This window comes from Lepisma saccharinum, chromosome 18 (genome assembly GCF_977018435.1).
Source record: "Lepisma saccharinum chromosome 18, izLepSacc3.1, whole genome shotgun sequence".
Classification (NCBI taxonomy): domain Eukaryota; kingdom Metazoa; phylum Arthropoda; class Insecta; order Zygentoma; family Lepismatidae; genus Lepisma; species Lepisma saccharinum.
Window position 1 is genome coordinate 53,717,455 of NC_139246.1, and position 22,075 is coordinate 53,739,529.

Consider the following 22,075-nt stretch of genomic DNA (forward strand, 5'->3'; position numbering starts at 1 on the left):
TTACGGAAATGAACAAGCAGACAGATATGCAAAACAAGCTGCTCAGATGAATGAAACAATCCAGTTACCATTGCATTACACAGATCTTCTGCCGAGGGTTAAGAAGAAAATTTTTGAAGAATAGAACTTATGGTGTAATAATGCATTAGAAAGCGTTGGTGAAAGTTATCGTCCTTATGTTGATTACACTAGGAAAAAACCTTGGTTTTATAATTGTAAAGGTTCAAGAAATGCAATTGTTTTAATAAATAGACTAAGAAGTGGTCACGCGAGAACATATCATCATTTATTTAAAATACACATTTTAAAATCTCCGAATTGTGACTGTGGTGATTTAAGGGGTGATGCTCATCATATTATTTTGGAATTTCCAATTCACTCAGAGAGAAGAAAGACTTTATACAAAACATTGTCAAAAATTAATGTTCCTTTCCCCATTAATATGACTTCAATGTTGTATGCTCCAGATATTAGAATTGGATATGTTATACTTGCTTTTTTGAGAAAAGCTGATATAAAATTATAATGTACTTCTGTTACTGACTGAGTTAAGTAGTTACACAAAATTGTATTTAAGAGCGTTTATGAACTTTGTGTGTAAAATTTATATTAAAAATGTATCTTATGTACTTATAATGTATGCTGGGCATAAACAGCCATCTGTAAAGCTGTAAGTCCAATAAATATTTGTTGAGTTGTTGAGAGATATTGTGAATGTTGCTGGATAATGGAAGTGATTTTGGAAATGTGAATGTGTTAATTTGTGTAGCCAAGAACTATTATGATCTGAATACAATTTTGTTTGTAATAAGGAGTTTAATTGCGAGTGCAAGTGCAATATATTAACATTAACTGACATCTAAATATATTTTTGGTGTGCGAGAGTTAGCAAGGTTTACGTTAACATATCCTTATTTGATTTCCCACTACCTGAGGGCTTCAAAGTAGGCTGATAAGTCTCAGGCTCGCCGTTGAGGAATAAAAGTAAGTAGAACAATTGAGAATAAGCCGGGGAACGTAACAAGCTGCATCCTAATTGAATAATCTTGATGTTTAGTTCTAGATGCATTCAAAATATTGATGTATAGTTTATTTAGTTTTGTGTTCAAAATGAATAATCTTGATGATTAATTCGTTGTAGCTGCATTCGAAATAAATAATACTGGTGTATATTTAGTTGTAGCTGCATTCGAAATGAATAATCTTGGTGTATATTTAGTTGTAGCTGGATTCGAAATGAGTAATATTGATGCATATTTAGTTCTAGCTGCATTCAAAATGAATAATCTTGATTTATGTTTAGTTCTAGCTGCATTCGAAATGAATAATCTTACTGTACTTTAAATTGCAGCAGCATTCGAAATGAAGACGTATGCTCCAGTCACCATTGTGAGCATAGGGACGCTGATTCAGTTCTGTTTGTTGATCTTTATGGTTGAACGTTCCATGGGCCAAGATGAAATAGAGCCAGAGATAACCCCAAACAGACAGAACACAGATAGTGATGCTGTAGTGAACGTTCTGAAGCAAGAGTTTTGGCCTTTTGTCAAAGTTGAAGTTCTGCTGGAGCAACTTGACAAGCACGTGAGTAGCAAAATAATATATAGACTTGCATGTTCTAGTTTGCGTGTGTGGATCGGTTGTTTCGGTACATTTTTAAGTGAAATCTAACTAACTACCTCTCTAGCCTTCTTAAACCCGAAGGTTTATTGCTGCAGCAACACAGACTTTCGATCTGTCCCTATCCTTTGCAAGAAATATTCAATCTTTTCCATCCGTAACGATTTCCTATATATCCATCTCAACGTTATCCTTCCATCTTCGTCTTGGCCTTCCTACAGTTCTCTTACCATCAGGCTCCCCAACAATAATCCTGTAAACACTTCTTTCCTCTCCCATTAATGCCACATGGCCTGCCAAACCTAAGTCTTCTTGATTTAATTATTCTAATAATATCTGGACATGAATACAAATTATGCAGTTCTAAATTATGTAACCTTCTCCACACCCCTGTCTCCTCATCCATTTAGGTCCAAATATTTTAAGAAGGATTTTATTTTGAAATACTCTTAATTGTATATTTACGTGAAATCTAGTGTTAGTAAATGTAGAGAATGCATACAGGAGGAAGTGGAGAGGTGTTTGTTTCTGATTATGTTAAAAATTTCAATTTTGAAACTTTTCATACCAAATATAATTGAAACCATTATCCTCGAACTATATTTCATGAAGCAAGTGCATTATAACAGCTTTTACTGTTTTTGTGAAAAAAACATTTTTACGAATGCTATGTACGCGCTGTACCAATTTTCTAGTTGCAACACATTTTTATATAGGCTAAAAACATAAAAGAAAAACATATTGACATCATTAGAATATAAATTTAAAATATACAGGGTGTCATTTTAATGACGCCCACGGATCACGGAAACGTGTAGAGGACATCAAAACAAACAACTTTTCTCAGTCACATTTTTCTCGTTGGTTCATTGTTTCGGCGCTACAGTCGTTCAAATAAAAGCCCGTTTTGCCGCCTGAATGCTGACAATCACACACAACATTTGATTGCACTTGTGACGTCATATCCCGTCGTGAAGCTATGCGTTCCAGGGTTGCCAGGAAAACACATATTCTGTGAAAAATGACATAGCCACAATCAACCACATTATGTACCGTAAAACAAAACGAGAAAACACGTTCTGTAACCTAACAGGAATTGAACAAACGATACGAAAAATGGTAGAAAGAAAATCCAATTCAAGTAAAAGTGGTAATATCGAATTTTGTCTCAGCTTACATTTCAAATATTTGCAAATCTAGTTACCAAGTTGGCATCTACAATTTAGTCTTATCGACTTCGTCCTTCTGATACTAGTTGTCTGTGACACACTGAACAGATGACAAAATAGAGATGAAAGAACTCAAAATTCCAAAGGTAAGCAACACAGAGGTTAAAAAAAGGTAAAGTGCTCCCCTGTGCTTAGCACCACGTCATGAAGGCGGTGTGGGGATAACGCCCGACACTTTCTTGATCCGGTCGTGAGTAGGGGTGATGGGATCAGCACCAAGCCCCTGAACGCCTTTACCTCCCAGGGTTTCCCCCAGGTACCCATGTTAATCGACGCTGGGGCCGCTTCCAACGTTAGAAAAGTTCCCGGATTTGAACCGGCCGGGGATCGAACCCGGGACCTTTAGCATGGTAGTCAGACGCTTTACCGACTAAGCCACCGCGGCCACAGAGTTTAATATAATGTATATTCAGGGCATTATGAGGCAAGTGGCAAAAATGGTTGAAAATAAAGGGATATAAGTAGTAGTAATACAAGCTCTCCAACGACAGTGTTTTTCTATGTACCGGATACACATGTAATAGTTTGCAACTGTGAACAGGACAGTATATTCTCTACTGATTCATCATTATATTGTTACTGTGGTTGTACGTGTTTTAGCCGTAATGTAACAACGTGAACCTCGGATATTTCCCTTATCAGCAGAAAACTACCACATGGCATCTGGACACAAACCTGTAGATATCAACCTTGCAACGAGATTTGCAAATATTTGGCATGTAGCTGGGCGTAGACAGCCATATGTAATCTGTAAGTCCAATAAAATTTATTGTTGTTGATATTTGACATGTACCAGGTGTATAAGCTTAAATCTGCTGTTTGCTCATAGATGGCGTTAGTGAGTGTATGAAGCTACCATGGGCACGCCATACCTGGTGTTTGTATGAGTTGGACATCTGCCAACACAAATCAGTGCACATCGCCACCATGTGCAGACAACAACAGACAGTGTTCCTGTGGTAAGCATGTCTAGTTTTGTGCCAGAAAAAGAGCATATGCGGGAAGCTATGCTTTTCTGCTTCCATTTGAAGACATTGGCTGCCGAATCGCATCAAATGCTTGTGGAGGCCTATGGTGACAGTGCTGTATCGGAAACAACGTGCAGGGATTGGTTTCGTGGGTTCAAAGATGGCAATTTTGACCTGAGGGACAAGAAGTGTGAAAATCGGCCCAGGAAGTTTGAGGACCATCAATTGCAGCCTCTTTTGGACGAGGACGATACCCAAACACAAAAGATGCTTGCCGAGCAATTGGGTCTTACTCAAGCAGCCATTTCCATGCGTCTACGTGCCATGGGAAAGGTTCAAAAGATCGGAAAATGGGTGCTGCATGAATTGACCGATCGGCAGCTGGAGAGACTCCAAAACACATGCGAAATCTTGCTTGCCAGACATAAAAGAAAGTCTTTCCTGCATCGGATTGTGACTGGCGATGAAAAGTGGATATATTTTGAGAATCCTAAACACAAGAAATCGTGGGTTGATCCCGGCCAACCATCAACATCTTCCTCGAGACCAAATCGCTTCAGCCGGAAGACGATGCTGTGTGTTTGGTGGTATCAACAGGGTATCGTCTACTTTGAGCTGTTGAAATCTGGTGAAACTGTCCCTGCCCACGGCTACCACCAACAACTGATGAAATTGCACTGTGCTCTGTGTGACAAAAGGCCGGATTATCAACAAAGACATGGCAAGCTGATTTTCCTCCACGACAACGCCCCACAGCACACGTCAAGACTGGTCCAAAACTACTTGGAGACACGCAACTGGGAGGTGCTACCCCATCCCGCCTATTCACAAGACCTGGGCCCTTCCGGCTGTCGATGGGCCACGTCGTCGCTGAGCAGCACTTCGATTCATATGCAGATGTCCGAAAATGGCTTGATGAGTGGTTTGCCTCGAAAGAGAATTACTTTTTTTGGCGTGGTATCCAAAAATTGCCCGAGAGGTGGGCAAAATGTGTATCTCGCGAGGGCAAGTACTTTGAATAAATTTCTTGTTGCTTTCTATGACCAAACCATTTTTTTTTTCTAACTACAAAACAGCAGATTTAAGCTTATACACCTGGTAGGCTGAAACAAAATCCAATATTGACACTTCATTTTGAATACGTTTTTACCATTTCTCATATCGTTGCTTCACTTCCCTTTTCCCCGGAGATGACTGCTCATCTTCTGGCTGGTAGGCTATAATGTTCGGTCTTCTGGTCTTCTCGCTTCGTTTTACAGCTAATAATGTGATTGGTAGTTTGTCATTTTTCACAAAATTTGCGTGTTACTTGCCACCTTGCCGTGTGCTGTTTCACCGCAGGAAATGACGTCACAGATACGATGAAAGTTGTGTTGGGTTGCCAGCATCCAGGCGGCAAAACTATTTTTTTTTAATTATCTGTAGCGTCGAATAGACTCACCAACGAGAATAATGTTACTGAGAAAAGTTGTTTGTTTTGATGTCCTCTATACGAATCTGTGGTCCGTGGGCGCCATTAAAATGACATCCTGTATAATATAAAGTAACAGTCTTTATTGAAAAGGCGAAATTTAAATGATCAAAATAGCAGAGATCAAAAACAGAACGTTAACTTGTACCTTGCAATATATATATATATATATATATATATATATATATATATATATATATATATATATATATAATATCATGCAATATTAACTGGTTATTATTCATTGTCTAGCACTTCTACTCCTAAAATTTTATAATAGATGTGTATTCTGGAATAATCTTGTGAGCTACTTCATCTTCCTTGCGCTAACAAACTACTCCACGTTGTGGTTCTCGATGGCGTATTAGCCCATCGCGCTACGGCGCCAGGAGTCCCGGCTTCGAATCCCGTCATGAGCATGGATGTTCGTGAGTGTTTATTCATAAATTTCATCACATCATCATTAATCCCCATATTCGCAAATTAGTCAAAGTGGCACAAAAAGCGAAGTAAAATGAAGCCAATCAATCAATCAATCAGTCATTCAATCGATGGCGTAGTAGTGACATGTGAAGGCACATAGTGGTTCTGATCTTACTTTTAACTGTACGCCCAGTTCCGATTAGCCTTTACGTGCATATAGTTGATTTATAGAGAAACTCGAAGTCACATCTACTCAACGGCGTCCTCCGGAATTATGTACTATATACAGGGTTATTAAAAAAGAAATAGCAGATTTCAAATGTATTTCTCAGGAACTATAAAAGATAGAAACACGTGCCATACATCAATGGATAGAGGAGAGTTCAAAGTTTTATTGTTGGAAGTTTCAATGTATGCACTCAACATGAGCACCATGTGCTGCCCGAAAAACATCATAACGGTACTCCATTTCTTGCCACAGACGAATTAACTGGTCACTAGTTATTCAATTGATAGCTACAACAATTCGATGTGTCAGATATTGAAGAGTAGCAGGCAGAGGTGGTACATACACTTTGTCTTTAATATATCCCCACAGATAAAAATCACAGGGGGTAAGATCTGGTGACCTGGGAGGCCATAGACAATGAAGAAGATCACCTCTTCAAATCCATCATCCTGGAATGGTGTTGTTCAGATAACGCCGGACTTCCCTATGGAAGTGAGGTGGGGCACCATCTTGCATGGAAATGAAGTCATTCCGATCTTCTTGAAGTTGGGGAAGCATCCAGTTTTGTAACATGTCAAGATACTCAATTCCAATCACAGTTTTCTCGGCAAACAAAAAGGCCCATAAACTTTGCTTACAGAAATGGCGCAAAACACATTCAGCTTCGGCTAGTCTCTTCATGTTCGATGACTACGGAAGGATTTCCACTCCCCCAAATTCTGGCATTGAGGCGATTAACTTTACTAGAGAGATGAAACGTTGCTTCATCCGAAAAAAATTAGTCGTTCAGAAAAATTGTCCTCTTCAAGATTCTGCTGAATTGCAGTGCAAAATTCGAACCTTCTTTTATGATCGTCAGAATGCAATGCTTGAAGTAACTGCAACTTATACCGCTCCATGTGCAAACTGTTTTTAAGATCACGCATTTCCAATGCTTGTGGAATTCCTAGTTCATTGCTTGTTCGTGTTGTGGATTTCCTAGGGCTTCGTTCGAACGCAGCACGGATACGCTGAACATGTTCCACTGACGTGCGAGGACGACCTGTGCTTTTCAGTTTGCATATGTAACCATCTTCTACAATTCCACTTGTACTCGTAAATCTGTTTATGACGAGGCAGCTCTTTCTTAAATTGACTGCGGAACTCACATTGCACTTTAACAATGGATTCACTCTTCGCAAACTGTATCACACAAAACGACTTCCCCTGTGGCGTCGCAATTTTACCTGTAAAGATAAAAAACGGCGTTTGCAGGTATTGTATGAAACTACTAGGCAGGATTATAAAACTTTGAACCTTTCTCTATCCATTGATGTATGGCACGTGTTTCTATATTTTATTGTTCGTGAGAAATAAATATTTGAAATCTGCTCTTTCTTTTTGAATAATCCTGTATATACAGTGCGTCCAATTCTTTTCGAGGCTGAGAGATCGAGTGTATTGTGCCGGGCGACGCTAGAGGAGATGCCGACATTTTCGACCGGTAAAGTCCCGCTTAAGTTTACCCTCAAAACAGTTTTGCTTCGCTCGGAATAGTTTGGAGGTTTCGAATGTGCAACACTGTATCAAGATTACGTTGCAGACTAAACCGTTAAAAGTCAATGGTTTTCGTAAGAATTGTTTGCAATCTGAAAGCTCCGATCTTGAGTTGTTCTTTCTTTCGCGATTACAGGTGCCCTGGACAGAGTTGCGAATGGAGTGAGGAACAGACCTTGAACCAAGAGCGTGTTAATTTCGTACTGTGTGAAAGAGTCAGTGGCGTAGCATGGGCATTTCGGGTAGGAACGCCAAGTCTGAAGGAAGTGTCGGCCCTCTTTTGCTTAATACGTAATTTTCTTATGGAATTAGTCGCCACAGGTATTATTTGCTTGATGTCAGCTGGGTTTTCAATAAAACATCATCCAAGCATGTTTTAACTAGAAAATTAGATGCCTCACTATGCCATAAATGTTTTGAACTCTGGTGTTTTATACCTTTCTGCATGACGCAAGTCATTAAAAACCTACCTGAATAACAAGCGCCTCTGCACAACAGCAGACGTAGCTAATTGTTGTGGATGATCCAACTACTGCTTGATTTGGTTTATTTTACTTCGCTTTTCTACCACTTTCGGTTAGCGCGAATACGAATATGAGTGATGATGTTGAAGAAGGGACACTCACAAAGAACACCTATGCTTACGTCGGGATTCGAATCAGGGGCATCTGTCGTCTTGGCGCGCTGTGCAAAACACTCTGACACGGAGGTGGGTGGATGATCCAACTATCGTACGCTCTACTGACGTAACAGTGCCGATTAGTAATTCAGACCACTGTTTATTGCATTTTGGAGTGGTGATATACATTTTAAAATAATTTGTCCACAGACTATTCGATGTTAAGAGTTTTCAAATGAATGCTAAACATTTCCATTGACACAATATTAAGCAGTTAAATACTAACGATATAATAATAATAATAATGAAAAATAGTTTTGCGGGTTAAGTGGTAGAGCAGGCACAGGCTGAACTTCTACCACGAGGACTTTACCAACTTATTTGACAAAAACTGTGTTGATCTTTTAGTTTTAAATACACATCGCTGTTCGTGCGATAAATTATACAATGCAATGGTCATTAAGAAATGGTATATTTGAGTTTGGTAAAGTTACGTCAGTCAATATTGCGTATTGTAGCATCACATAGCACGAGTGGCACGAGCGCGAACAACCGGGTAGGAATTCTACCGCTGTCGTCTGCTTCAGAAGGCAGGAAGGGTCACATGAACCAATCACGTAGCTCTCTGCTTCATACGCTGGCGTAAGAGAGAGCATTTGCCAGCGTGCTGTAGATATCCAAGCTTTCCCTCCAGAAAGGCAGCAAGGAACATAGAGTTCTTTATGCCGAACCTGCCTGGCGTCCAGGCAGGAAAGGCATTGAAAAAAATGCTGGAACGAGTGTTGTTAGTGGAGCGTTGCAAGCGGATCGCGAAAAATAGCTATTATAATGCCATGAAGGTCAAACATATGCTACGTCCCACGTAGCGGTGCACTTCACCAGTACACTTACCTTATAAGCTCAGCAGAGCATGCTGGATAATCCCAGGGATCGGGCTGAATTACTGCGTTCCTTCCCCTTGGATCCACAGGTGAAGTCCAATGACAACCCACGAGGTTCCTCCTGATGCAGGTATCCACAAGTACGAAATACACTTTCGAAATAAAGAAAAACCGCAATATGTTCAACTTTACGTTTATTTTATACACGCACGTATATCATGTCCGACTAAAAATTACAATTCAAATACTTTTGAACGGTATAGCACGAGATGCGTGAGCCTATCTTTTCCGTAACGCGAAGCACCTCTGGCTACTTCAAATCTCTCCGCGCGACTCCTAACCGTTTTCCTGGAAGGCGAAAACACCTCCTCAGTTACACAGTGTTACCAGACACAATAACCTTTTAATACTAGGAAGTTCTATAAAAGCCAACAGTAATATATTAGAAAAGTACAGTAATCTGGCACAGTGAATTTAGGTATGTGGTGGCAACAATGCAATGAAAAGCACGTGATCTTCTCACCCCACAAAAGTTTAAATACATCAACAATGGCTTTCAAAATATAAGAGAAACGAACGGCGTTTGCCAGAAACATGAAACAACAAATAGATATAAGGAATTTAACTCAGAAATTATTAACTTCGGCTTCAATTCACTGATCAAAATGAAACTTATAACACTCCTTAGAACATTTAAAAGCAAATGAAACGATTAATGTTGGAACTATGTAAATTGCTTAAATTTGCCGCTATTCATACTTGTAGATATGTGAATTGATTATAAAGGTGGCCATATTTATGAATATATATATATGAATTATTAACTATATAATACTAATAATAATAATAATATAAAACCACGAAGTAATGGCAAACTCGGGGTCATTACACATATATGATATTAGTCAAGATTTACTTTATATTAACAGCATTTACGTATTTTTGAAATTTTAGATCAGGGAACGCCGGGCGTATGGGCGTACTGTTACTTGCCGTGCTACTTCTTTGTGTAATTGCAGTGTATGTGTGTGTTGTGTGTTAAGTGAGGCGATTGAAATGCCAGCAGCAAAGTTCACGTTAGAACAAATAATTTTTATGTATGACTCTTACCTACCTGAAAACAGACTCGTGTTGAGACGTGTGTAGGTAATTTTCACAGAAATTCGCTGGCGTTTTACCTCCAGGTAGAGAGATGGTTAGACGTCCTGTCCTTACATTACGAGAAACTGGATCTTTCAATTTTTAGACCCTTAAGCAAAAATTTGCGTGTAACTGCAAAAAGAATAATAGGGCCTATATTTTTTGAATACACAATAAAATCAGAGAGGTACCGCACACAAATACTCGCGCCGTTTTTTCAGTTGTTATCATATAATGAGAGACAATATGGGCATTTTCCACAAGATTCGGCCACGGAAGAACAACTTTTGCGTGTGAATCAAAATTTCATCAAACGATGCCAGGAATGTGTGAGTGTAAGTGAACATCACTTTGATCAACTCTCATAACACAGGTTACTGCTAGTTTTGCAATATTAATATAAATATCTGCATGCTAATTATATGTCCATAAAAATAAGCAAGACGTTACTGGTCGAAAATGTCGTCATCTCCGCTAGCGCCGCCCGCCACACTTCACCCGATCTCTCGGCCTCGCAAAGAATTGGACGCAAGGTATATGTATGCTTCATTTAAGTTACTGTTTTTATTTTATTCATTTAAATTACTGTTTCTATTTTCTGTTGAAGGAAAAAGCAGTATAACATTCCGATGGAGTAGCTATACGACGCACGGTTTTAGAAGCGATATCGGGCGGAGTTACGGAGAGCGTGTCCTTGGCGACCAGCCAATAGCAGGAGTGTAACGTTGTACAGTTAGGAAACTGCGGCGAGCAAGTTAAGCGCCGTATTCTCTAATTTTTTAAAACTCACCACTTTTAGGTTCATCGTTGAATGGGACACGACATTATGAACCTGACTGTCCAAGTCCCATGCATTTCCGTCGCCTACAGCCGGAGATATCGTTTCTCGAAGAAACAAGGGAAACATCGCGTCTCTATACATACACCATGACCCTTCGTTTTCCTTCAGTGTTCCGTCTGTTTTTTTTTATTTGCCAACTTGTTTTGAACGCCGCTGAGTTGGGTCTTGGTAAAGCTATGGGTGTCAAATTTTGCTGAATATGAACAATGGCCCTTCATTGTCTTGAGCTTTTACGAACATTGCGAGTCTGAGTCACTTTCAGTTCAGCGTTTTCGTAAGAAGGGCGGTGTAAGATAATTGTACTCGTACGCCACGAAGAACAGTTGTGAGACGATTCAATATGGCCCTTATTGATTTATTAAATGTTGGTTTATTTTACTTCGCTTTTCTGCTACTTCTGCTAATCCCAAAGATGAGGATGGATGATGATATGATGAAATTGATGAAGGGACACTTACAAACACATATGCCCGGGCCGGGATTCGAACCCGGGGCCCCTGGCGTCGTAGCGCGCTGTGAAGTCCAGCCCTTATGTTCGATAGTTATGCAATAGTGTGTGTTCCACGAGTGTTACTTAATAATTTCGCGCCGGCTCCCATGGTGGAGTGGTTAGCATATCGCGCTACGACGCCAGGGATCCCGGGTTCAAATCCCGGCCTGGACATGGATTTTGTGAATGTCCATCCATCAATTTCATCATATCATCACTCATTCCCATCTTCGCAATTAGCCAAAAGTGACAGAAAAGTTAAATAAAATAAAGTAAATCAAATCAAATTAATAATGTCGCTCTCGAAACCTATTACAAGTAGTACAGGCACCAAGGGTAAAATATTACGTTCACAAGACAGAAATCTAGTGTATTCTTGCTTGAAGGAATTGGCGTTCGCAAGACGTGATTGCTGAAACAGTGTTTTCTCCGAGTCGAGAACTTACGGCTAAAGCGTGTGGTGTACTGTGTGCATACTGTGTTGCTTATTAAAAAACAGGGCAACATATCTACCACAGAAATCGGTGAACCCGTATCCAAATCTCCTGGGAAACATGCCAGAAAACAGAAACGAGAGAGATGATGATGGTCTTGCAGTTCCTCTATAATAAACACCTTCAAACTTCTTTCAGGTACGAGTTTCTCTTATGTGCTGCAGTGATATGATAGAATCCTGTAGAATTCTTTACTATATATTTCATTCCACTCAAATATCACGTGCATGCATTACATATAAAAAGCTGAATATTGGACACGGCGAAATCTCTGCGTTTCCTTTCCGCTAGCAGTTGGTTTGGCAGCAGCGCGACAGCACTGGCTGCTTATTGGCTGAATTCATGTTCCTTCTAAAAGCGTACGCCGTATAGTTGGTTAGCGTAGCGGATTTGTTGTATTAACAAAATCCCAGATCCATCGTAGGTTCAATTCCCATCATCGGCAAAGTTAAACTGTTCACTTAAGACAACCTAAGAGGTACTCTCTCCTGTTATAATCGGTGTCAGCACTAAGCAATGGAGAATGCCCACTTAGTATTGCATTCTAACAATGAACCATCATCACTAACAATTCGAGAATTACCTAAGAAATATCACCGTATCTTAACATTACAAGAAAAGTATTTTTCATTCACAAAATCTTCTTCCACGATGCGGTTAGTAAAATAAGCGTTGAATTTTATAATCATGTCACTCCATCCACACGAGAGCAGTCATGAAATTATTTTTAATGATCATGTTTTTGTAATTATATACATATAATTAAGGAGCTTAGTGGACAAGGGGCCCATGCCAGTCACCGGCGGACTTACTGGATTTGCTCGTAGTCAACAGCCTAGGCCATCTATCGTCCATTGCTCTAACCTCCAAGATTGTGGCTTTTACAGAAAACACATTGTTTTAAAAATGCTTCTTTTTTTTTGGAAATATATGTTTTGGGACATGGGCCTCTTTTAGACTGAGTTGCTCAATTGTAGGCCTACGTTCATGAAAGATAATTATATTTACATAACCAATTCTTCATTGTTGTTTGATTAATTGTGATGAACTAGAGTAATTTGTTTTTATGAAAAGGTCAACGAATAACAAGAGACTTGAGAGATGTATATGCTGAAGCTTACATGTTACAAACACTTCTAAGTATTTAAGAGTGTGGGAATTAAGCTTTTTGCTCTTTGGGGGTGGGGATGCCCACTCAATGGCGAAAGTTTATTTCTGATTTAATTTTTGTGGTAGGTTTTTTGAATATGCAAATATGTATATGTTATCAGTTAGTAAACCAAACTATTGCCTTGCAGTTCCAAGTGCATTAGAAAGTAGTTCTAACGTGGGACATTAAATCTTACGATAACATATGCACTTAAGTTACACATCTGTTACCTATGGCACTTCGGCTCGTTTTCGGGCCATGGCCTCCCCAACTTTCTTCCTCCAGAACGTCCTCTCTTAGGCCATTCTTCTCCAGTGTCTGATGTGAAAGATGGAGTCTGCGTCTTTATGGATACCATCCTCCCATCTAATCGTTGGTCTTCCTTCAGGTCTTCTTCCTCCCATGTTTCCTCCTAGCATCTTCTTCGGGATCCGGTACTCATTCATTCTAGCTGCATGGCTAGCCCAGTTTAATATTTTTATTCTTATGTATATGGAGAGAGGTACTTCCTTATAAAGTTTGTAAATTTCGTCATTATATAATTCTCCACACTCCTTGTGACTGAATAGGGCCAAAGATCCTTCGGAGAATTTTACGCTCAAATGAGTCGAGTTTGTTAGCGGCTTGTTCCATGCTTCACATCCATATACTACAATACTACCAACGACTGTTTTGTATAGCATCACTCGAGCTCTCCAATTGACATCTCTACATCTGATTGAAGGTAAGATCGAGAAGTAGCCCTTATTTGCTGTTTGAATACGTGCTTGTATTTCTACTATTCTTCATTTTTTCATTCGGGTTTGAGGTGTTGGTCATTTCGATGTTAAAGTTTTCTATTGCCATGTTCTGTTCACAGTCTCTTCTTTTCCTTGACTGGATTAATATCTTTGTCTTATTCTCGTTTATTTTTAGTAAAACTTTCTTGCCTTCCTCATTCAGGTCCTTAAAGACTTCCATCACTCTTCTTAGTGATCTATCCATGATGTTAATACCATCTGCATATTCAACTATTTGTGTAGATTTGTATTGTAGAGTGCCTCTGGTATCAATTCGTAGCTGCCTGATAACGTATTCCAACTTAATTTACACACTATACACAAAAAGGGCTATTGAACTAGTACCACTGATAAACTTGACAAAATGTACAGGTAATGGACAAAATAATATGAACACCTTGATTTGCAAAGGCCTATATACGCCGTCGTGGAAAAGGAACAACACTCAGCAGACATTTCAACCATCTAGTGGCGATGAAAGCAAACACATTCTATCAGAAGCTGGTATGAGAGTTGCATGCGAGCAGTCAGCTATCCGTCAAATGCAGGTATGTCCGACCTTTCAGACTTCAAAAGAGGCATGATCATAGGAGCCCGCCTGGCTGGAGCATCTGTGACAAAAACAGCTACACTTGTTGGTGTAGCACGGAGCACAGTGTCAACTGTTCTGACAGCCTACAGACAACATGGAAAGACAACGTCTGCAAAGGAGAATAGTGGGCGAAAAACAAAGTTATCCAACAGGGATCGACGTGTGTTGAAGCGAATAGTGACTCGAAAGCACAAGACAACACTGTCCCAGATAACCGCAGAGATGAACAATCACCTCCAGGACCCTGTATCAACGAAAACCATTCAAAGGGAACTGCATTCTGTGAACATTCATAGCAGAGTTGCCATCCCCAAACCGTTGGTGACTCCACGTAATGCAGTGACAGGAAGAAGGTGGTGCCAAGAGCACAAGAATTGGACACAGCAGCAATGGGAACATGTGATATGGTCAGACGAATCGTCTTTCACATTATTTCAGACCACAGGACGTGTTTATGTGTGGAGAACTCCTGCTGAAGCATTTGATATTGACTGCTTAGTGCCTACCGTGAAACATGGTGGGGGGTCTGTGATGGTTTGGGGGGCTATATCTTGGAATGGTGTTGGCCCACTTGTCGTCCCGCGTGGGAGAATCAACGCAGAGAAGTACTGCGCCATTCTGGGTGACCACCTCCATCCCATGGTTCAGACTTTGTTTCCCGATGCATGCCCCATCTTCCAAGATGATAACGCCCCTATTCACACTGCTAGGTGCGTTGATGCATGGTTTGATGATGAGGTAGAACATCTCATCTGGTGTCCACAGTCCCCCGATCTTAACATCATTGAGCCTTTGTGGGGTATTTTGGAGGCCAAAGTGCATAATCGGTTTCCACCTCCAATGACACTTTCGGAACTTGAGACTGTTTTGTGCGAGGAGTGGCTACGTATTCCAGTTCACACTGTACAGGACCTTTATTTGTCTATCCCACGTAGGATACAAGCTGTCATTCAGGCAAGGGGGGGGGGGCCCAACCCCCTACTAATACAAGTTTTCTGCAATTGTATTGGTGTTCATATTATTTTGTCCATTACCTGTATATTGCCCGTTTAACTCAAAACTCAATGACGGCGTACAGTGAGAATTGTGATGTACCTCCAACGAACAAAAGTGGCAAAATCAATCATTGTTGCCATGGGAACAAGTTTTTGTAGTTTATTTAACAATAGGCAGAGAGAGGGCGCTAATGTGGAAGCTTTTTGTAAAACTTCTGACGCGGAGTGGGATGCAATTGTTTTAAAGGTTAAATATAATTGTTTTCCCGAATGCAATCTCTTCTGCCACTTCGGTCTACTTTGAAGTCCAGATATGTACTCCAAATGCCATCTTCTCCAAAAATGCTGCACGATTTGTTGACACCTTGCCAACGCGATAATCGGTTAATCTTGCTCTTGGTGAAGTCCTCTTCTGGGATGTATACTAGGTTGTTGCCCATCAGGAAATGCCCTGGCGTAAGTGCTGTCAGGTCATTGGGGTCACTTGACATGGCTGTGATTGGACGAGAGTTCAAACAACCTTCTATTTGCACCAATTGTATGCCTTTATTACATTTTCTTTGAGAGGGGGGGGAATAAAAACATCCTTGGCAGGGATTAAAGAAAAATATTCTACCGGGGATAAAAATTTTGGTGTAGGGAAAATCCCCGGCATCCCACCGCCCGTTAATTCGTGCACTATATTTACGTGTTCATTTATTAGATAAAAAGTACAAATGATCATTCTCTGTGGTCATGTTCCATCTTAAGTGACTACTAACGTACTATGAACAGCTGTTGGAAATAACTTACTTCAGCAGAGATGTCTTAGGTTCTACGGGTATTTAATTAAATTTGTTCCATGATTGGCAATTTCACCAATTACCTCATCGCGGAAATTAACCTGAAGAGACCGTGGCCATGCGGTCTAAGGCACCTTGCTTTGGACGGCGGCTGCGGGACGGCATGGAGTTCGATCCCGGGTTCAGTCTCCGGGGATTTTCGGCCTGCGTATATAGGGTCGTGAGGAAATTGATGATCTCCGAGTGAGTGATAATTCGGTCGCGAAGTAAATAGAACGGCTGGGGGTTTGTCGGGCCGACCACCCGTCCCCCTAGTCTGGCTGCAGATCTCCACGCCCCTCTGGTGGCCCGCGTGGGAGGGAGGCCAGCAGTCGGTAGGTAAGCCAGGGTCCAATATTGGGTTGTAGCGCTATAGGGTTAGGGAAGCGAGAGATCATTGGAACACGTGGGTATACCTACGGCCCAATCAGTAGCCGGATGCTTTGGTCACGTGCTTGCATTCAACTATTACTGAATAGCTATGTATTTCACACTGGGGTTTGGGTACTTAATGAACAAACATCTTAGTGTCAAATTGTTCTGCTAACTTTTGGTGAATGCATTTTCTCAGATAAAATATAGAATGCTCTTACTTTCTAGGTTGACGGGTTACAACAAAATGCAATAAGACTGGACGTTAAAACCGACCAAACTGAAGCAAGTTTGAGTAAACTAGGTAAGTTTGAAATAGCAACTACCGACCTGTCTTTTCATACAATCCTTTTATGTGTGATTTCTTAAATAATATATCGATTCTCATTCCCTTTGATTACCACTAAAAGAGAGAGAGAGAAATGAGCGAGTACGTTGTTGGCCATTGCGTAGTTACTTGTTCGATCAGCTCCAATAAATAAGTACCAATTTTAAAAATATACTGCCGGTATGCTTTTTGTATGCCATACCGGCTCATACCGGACAAATTCGATCACTGGACTGACTATAATAGTTGATAATCTTTTCAATCTAAATACATTTGCAGGTACAGTAAAGCCTCGTTAATCCAGACCTCAATAACCCTTACTTCGCTTAATCCGGACAGGCAAAAGGCAATACACACACACACACACACACACACACACACACACACAAACACCACCACCACTGAAGATGTCCAGTTTTTCGTTACTATGAATCTGACCACCATATTCACATGAAACTGAATATATAGGGTGAGGCAGTCAAACGGGAAGATTTTTTAAAAAAATCACAAAAATAGAGAAAGCAAATATTAGTTAAATTTTGAACATGGATGTACTGTACATGAATTGAAATTACTAGTGGACCTGAAAAATGTTCATTTTTCTTAATATGGTGTCAGTAAGATGGCGTCCTAGGTGTTGCACACATTGTCGGAGTCTCAGAGTAAATACGCCCATGACGCTTCGTAGCATCTCCAACGGAATGTTGTTGATCTCTTGCCGAATTCGCTCTTTCAAACTATCCCTGGTTCTTGGAGGGTTGTCCTTGAATACTTTGGATTTGAGGTAACCCCAAAGGAAAAAGACAGGAACCTCAAATCGGGTGAACGGGTAGGCCACGGAATATCGCTGATGAGACGACCAGGAAATGTGAGTAAGCACATCCATAGACACTCTGGCAGTATAGCTACTTGCACCATCTTGCTGGAAGAGTGTTTCTTCATCTGGGCCATAGTTATAGAGGACAGGCAGGAAAAAGGTTACCAATATGTCAGCATAACGTCATGGGCGGATTTACTCTGAGACTCCGACAATGTATGCAAAACCAAGGACGCCATCTTACTGACACTTATTAAAAAAATGAACATTTTTCAGGTACTCTAGCAATTTCAACTCATGTACAGTACATTCATGTTAAAAAATTAACTAATATTTGCTTTCTCTATTTCTTGTGATTTTTTTAAATCTTCCCGACGCAACTCTTATCGTTATCCGTGGGCTTGTATTACAATATTCAAAGTCATCCATGTGGAATGAATGAAGTGTTTTGCAGCCTTCGCTTGATGAACACGTCACTTTAGAGATGCTTCCAGGCCAAGTTCAAAGTTATTGCGAGAACATTGCTTTAGGCCATCTAACAAATATTGAAAGCGCGGTGTCAAGGACACTTCCGTTGATTCTTTAGAAACTATTAAACCGTCCAGGACCTTGTAACAATTCGAAGAAAAATTGTTAGTTACGAAGATGTTAACGCACAAGTTGCACAACTCAATGATACAGTGCAGACTTCAGCTTTGCAAAAATCAAACAGTGCAACTGTACATTATTGGATGTCTGCTGTTTGATTATTCCAAGTCAAACAAGGCCATGAAAACATTTTTTTGATTTTCAGTCTTCATTTTCTCTCATTTACTTCATTCTCTTCAAATCCTTCACTTCATTCATTTGTATGCTTTTCCTTTCCCTGATGTTCTTTCTACTGTTCGGCTTCCTGATGGGTAGTGGTAACGCTGTCACATTCTAAAGAAGGGGTTCCGGGTTCGATCCTCAGTTGATGCACAGTGCTAACGCTACCGCCTTGTAATCGGGGTCCTGGATTCGATCTTTGGTAACACCCGTGCATTGTAATCGAAGGGTTCCAGGTTGAATACTCGATGGAGGCACATTGGGCCGGATTCCACTAAACCCCTCCTGTTTATTCTGCCATGATTATAATGCCACATTGCAATTTTACTCATAAATCAGATGAGAAGTTCCCTACTTCATGCACGCGACCGACGAAGCCTACTTTCTGGCTCTTCATTCCTTCTCCTCCTCTTAATGCTCTGCCGATGATGTGGTAAGGCAGTCGTCTTGTAATCAGAGGGTTCTGGGTTCGATGCCCGATGGAGCACCTAGAGGTTCGGACCCCAGTTTAAACTATAAGTCCAGTCCCGAATAGCCTTTCTGTGCATACGAGGTTTGACCAGGATTAGTCTAAGTTTAGCATTTTCTATGCAAGGATCATTCAGAATGCTGTAATTCTTTTTACTCTCCTTCGTGTGTAAGGGAAAAGGGTGCATAGGTTGATCTATGCCCAAATTCGTTTAAGCCTAATTAAAATATTACAAGATCCAGTATTTCAGTTTAAACTATTATTATTGTTTAAAAAATGAACAGGACATTTTATCTCGAGAAGTAGCAGACATTACAAAACATTCAATACACTATAAATTTTTTCTCAAGAGCTCAGAAAGTATCACATGCGAATATTCTTATTAAAAAACACTACACTAATATGCAACAGACTTTGTCCTGAGGACATGCACCGAGTGGATCCCGTACTGGTTCTCCACAAATGGACACTTCCCTACATATTCCGCCTCTGCCCTCACAGTCACTTTCCTTGGTGGACACTGGAAAGAGAAACAAAAACATGTTAGTTCTGTAAAATGCATCGAAACATTTGTCGAACTTTCCCTCCTGGTCTCTCGGACAAACTTTGTTATCTCCCGGAATGACCAGAGTTAATATTAGTATATTTTTCATTAATCACTTTATTTCCTTGCCGGCCTCCGAGGCAGAATGGTTACCACACAGCGCTACGACACCAGAGGTGCCGGGTTCGAATCCCGGCCTGGGAATGGGTGTTCTTTGTGGGTATTACTTCATCAGTTTTATCATATCATCACCCATCCTCATCTTCGCGATTAGTCAAAAGTGGCAGAAAAGCGAAGTAGAGTAAATCAATCAATCAATTTTTATTTTCTTTTGGTATGAATTTGCCGAGCGAAGAAATTTGTTGTTGAAAACCAAACAAACATCACCAATATTTTTTTGAAGATTCGTATAGTATTTAATTTTGAACTATTTTGTTATGGATTCATCTGTATATTTATTTTGTTTTATTTACTTACAACTTTTGGTTGCTAGGTTGTTTTCATCAAGTTCATTCAATTTTGTATTCACAGTAGCAAGACTATAAACAGATAACGACTGATACCCAGGCCATAGTCTTCCAGGACATTTTAAATATAAAGCATCGGGATGAGACCCACTGCTGGGTCTCGAGAGGATGTTTGTTAGGTCGCGAAGTCGAGCTCGAAAATGTATTTACTGCATCTTAAAAAAAAACCTATTACATTTAATTACAAAGAAATATTGTTTCAAGAATTTAAATTCAACCCTTTTGTACGTAGTAAATTTCTCTGATGTTTAAGTCAAGGGAATCTTAGTTTTCGTTTCGGTCACTGGAATGAGTCTTAATTATCTGTGCGTCACATGCATGTCGACTTAAGGTGGCGCTTTATACTACGGACCGCCATTCGGATGAGGCATAGAGTTTCGCATGCTTTTCTCCACCTCATATCTGTGTGAAACGGGATTTTAGTCTACGATTCAAGTGAAAAGCAAGTACAGAAATAGACTCAGAGTTACGACTTCAGTTAACCACCATTGAACCCAACATACACCAGCTTGTGCGGGGGGTGTAAAGGGTGACCTTCCACGTAGTACACCTAATTGTCAACCTCACTTCCAAGTAGTACACCCTGGACTGCAGACTAACGAGGCTCTGGCGACTGGCCTTATTGCCAGCATAATTCTGTGTGTTGTCCTTATGTGTGCCTCATCTTTTAACCAGTCAGAAATGTTTATTATTTTAATATTATAGTTACGACACACTTTACAATTATGTTATTTTAGTTCTGATAAGGGGCTGAACCCCGTATAAAGTGACGGGTTGCAAATAGCCTAAGTGCTGACGCACCCAAAATTTTAAATTCAAATTCAAACAACAGCTTGTGCGGGAAAGCCAGCCCACAACCCCCACATTAATTCGGTGAGTAAGAAAAAATGTTTACAGTTTCAGCATGTATGTTTAGTTAGATGTTAGACTAGAGTAAGTTAGACTTTTAAATAACATTTACTTTTCTAGAACGAAGTACCAGGTGGTTATAATTAAAGTGACGGTGTTCAGAGTGGTACAGCACGGGCTGTAATGAGAGTAGCAGTCTGAAACTTCGTAGATATGCTAATGAAGCAATGCGCTCGCGAATTATGCAAAAAAAAAAAATAGTTCCAATTCTCGCCACCAGGGTAAAAAATGGCGCTGTAAGCAGTCAAAACGTGGAATTTTCCGTAACTCTGACGTCAAAGTCGGTGACATTGCCTAACCATTGTGTGAGCTCCCTGGTTGTTGTTGGTGACGCTTGTTGCTTTTTTTTTCCTTTAGTGATGTGAATGTTCGCCGAACATTAAAAGTTTGATTTTTCCCGTGTAAAAAGCAATGGCTATTGCGAAGAAAGACCGTGCACTGCTAGTGAAGTTGTTTTACCAGAATGGGAGCAATAGTAACGCTGCACTGCGGAAATATCGCCAACAGAAAGGGCTGAGAAGAGGGCCCATGTCAATTAATGGGCTGAAGAAGATGATGAAGAAATTCGAGGAAACAGGTGAATTGGGTGTTGCACCAGGGAGAGGAAGGCGGCCCATCCCCGTGGAAGTTGTGGACGAAGTTGCTGTAGCTGTAGCTGACCGTGCAGCACATGCCTCAACTTCTGCAACCAGTGCTAGAGCTGTGGCACGTGAATTGTCACTCCCCTGGTCAACAGTTCGCAAGGTATTGCGGTGCATTTTACACTGGTGTCCCTACAAGATTCAAATTGTGCACCAATTGAAACCCCAAGATATTCCACAACGCCGTGAGTTTGCCCATCGGTTTTTGGCACGCATGGAAGTGGATGACATGTGGCCGGGGAATATTCTGTGGACTGACGAGGCGCATTTTACTCTGGTCGGTACAGTGAATACTCAGAACTGTCGCATATGGGGTTCCACTCGTCCACATGTTGTGCAGGAACAACCATTGCACTCAGTTTACGTGACTGCATGGTGTGGGT

At 40.5% G+C, this 22,075-nt stretch overlaps 1 protein-coding gene across 1 annotated transcript; it reads left to right on the forward strand.

The window, feature by feature from the left end:
* Positions 1-1,362: 1,362 nt before the first annotated feature.
* On the forward strand, positions 1,363-19,039 carry LOC146002259 (uncharacterized). The gene is made up of 3 exons (XM_083139974.1): positions 1,363-1,584; positions 16,879-16,954; positions 18,942-19,039. Exons 1-3 carry the CDS (start codon positions 1,363-1,365, stop codon positions 19,037-19,039), a joined length of 396 nt encoding a protein of 131 aa, XP_082996100.1.
* Positions 19,040-22,075: the final 3,036 nt, after the last annotated feature.

Bases quoted from the DNA above. Each gene is read 5' to 3' on its own strand.
- LOC146002259 (XM_083139974.1), top strand. From the start codon at position 1,363: ATGAAGACGTATGCTCCAGTCACCATTGTGAGCATAGGGACGCTGATT. The intron at 1,585-16,878 runs GTGAGTAGCAAA...CTTACTTTCTAG, and splicing joins TGGAGCAACTTGACAAGCAC to GTTGACGGGTTACAACAAAA. The intron at 16,955-18,941 runs GTAAGTTTGAAA...CTCATAAATCAG, and splicing joins AGCAAGTTTGAGTAAACTAG to ATGAGAAGTTCCCTACTTCA.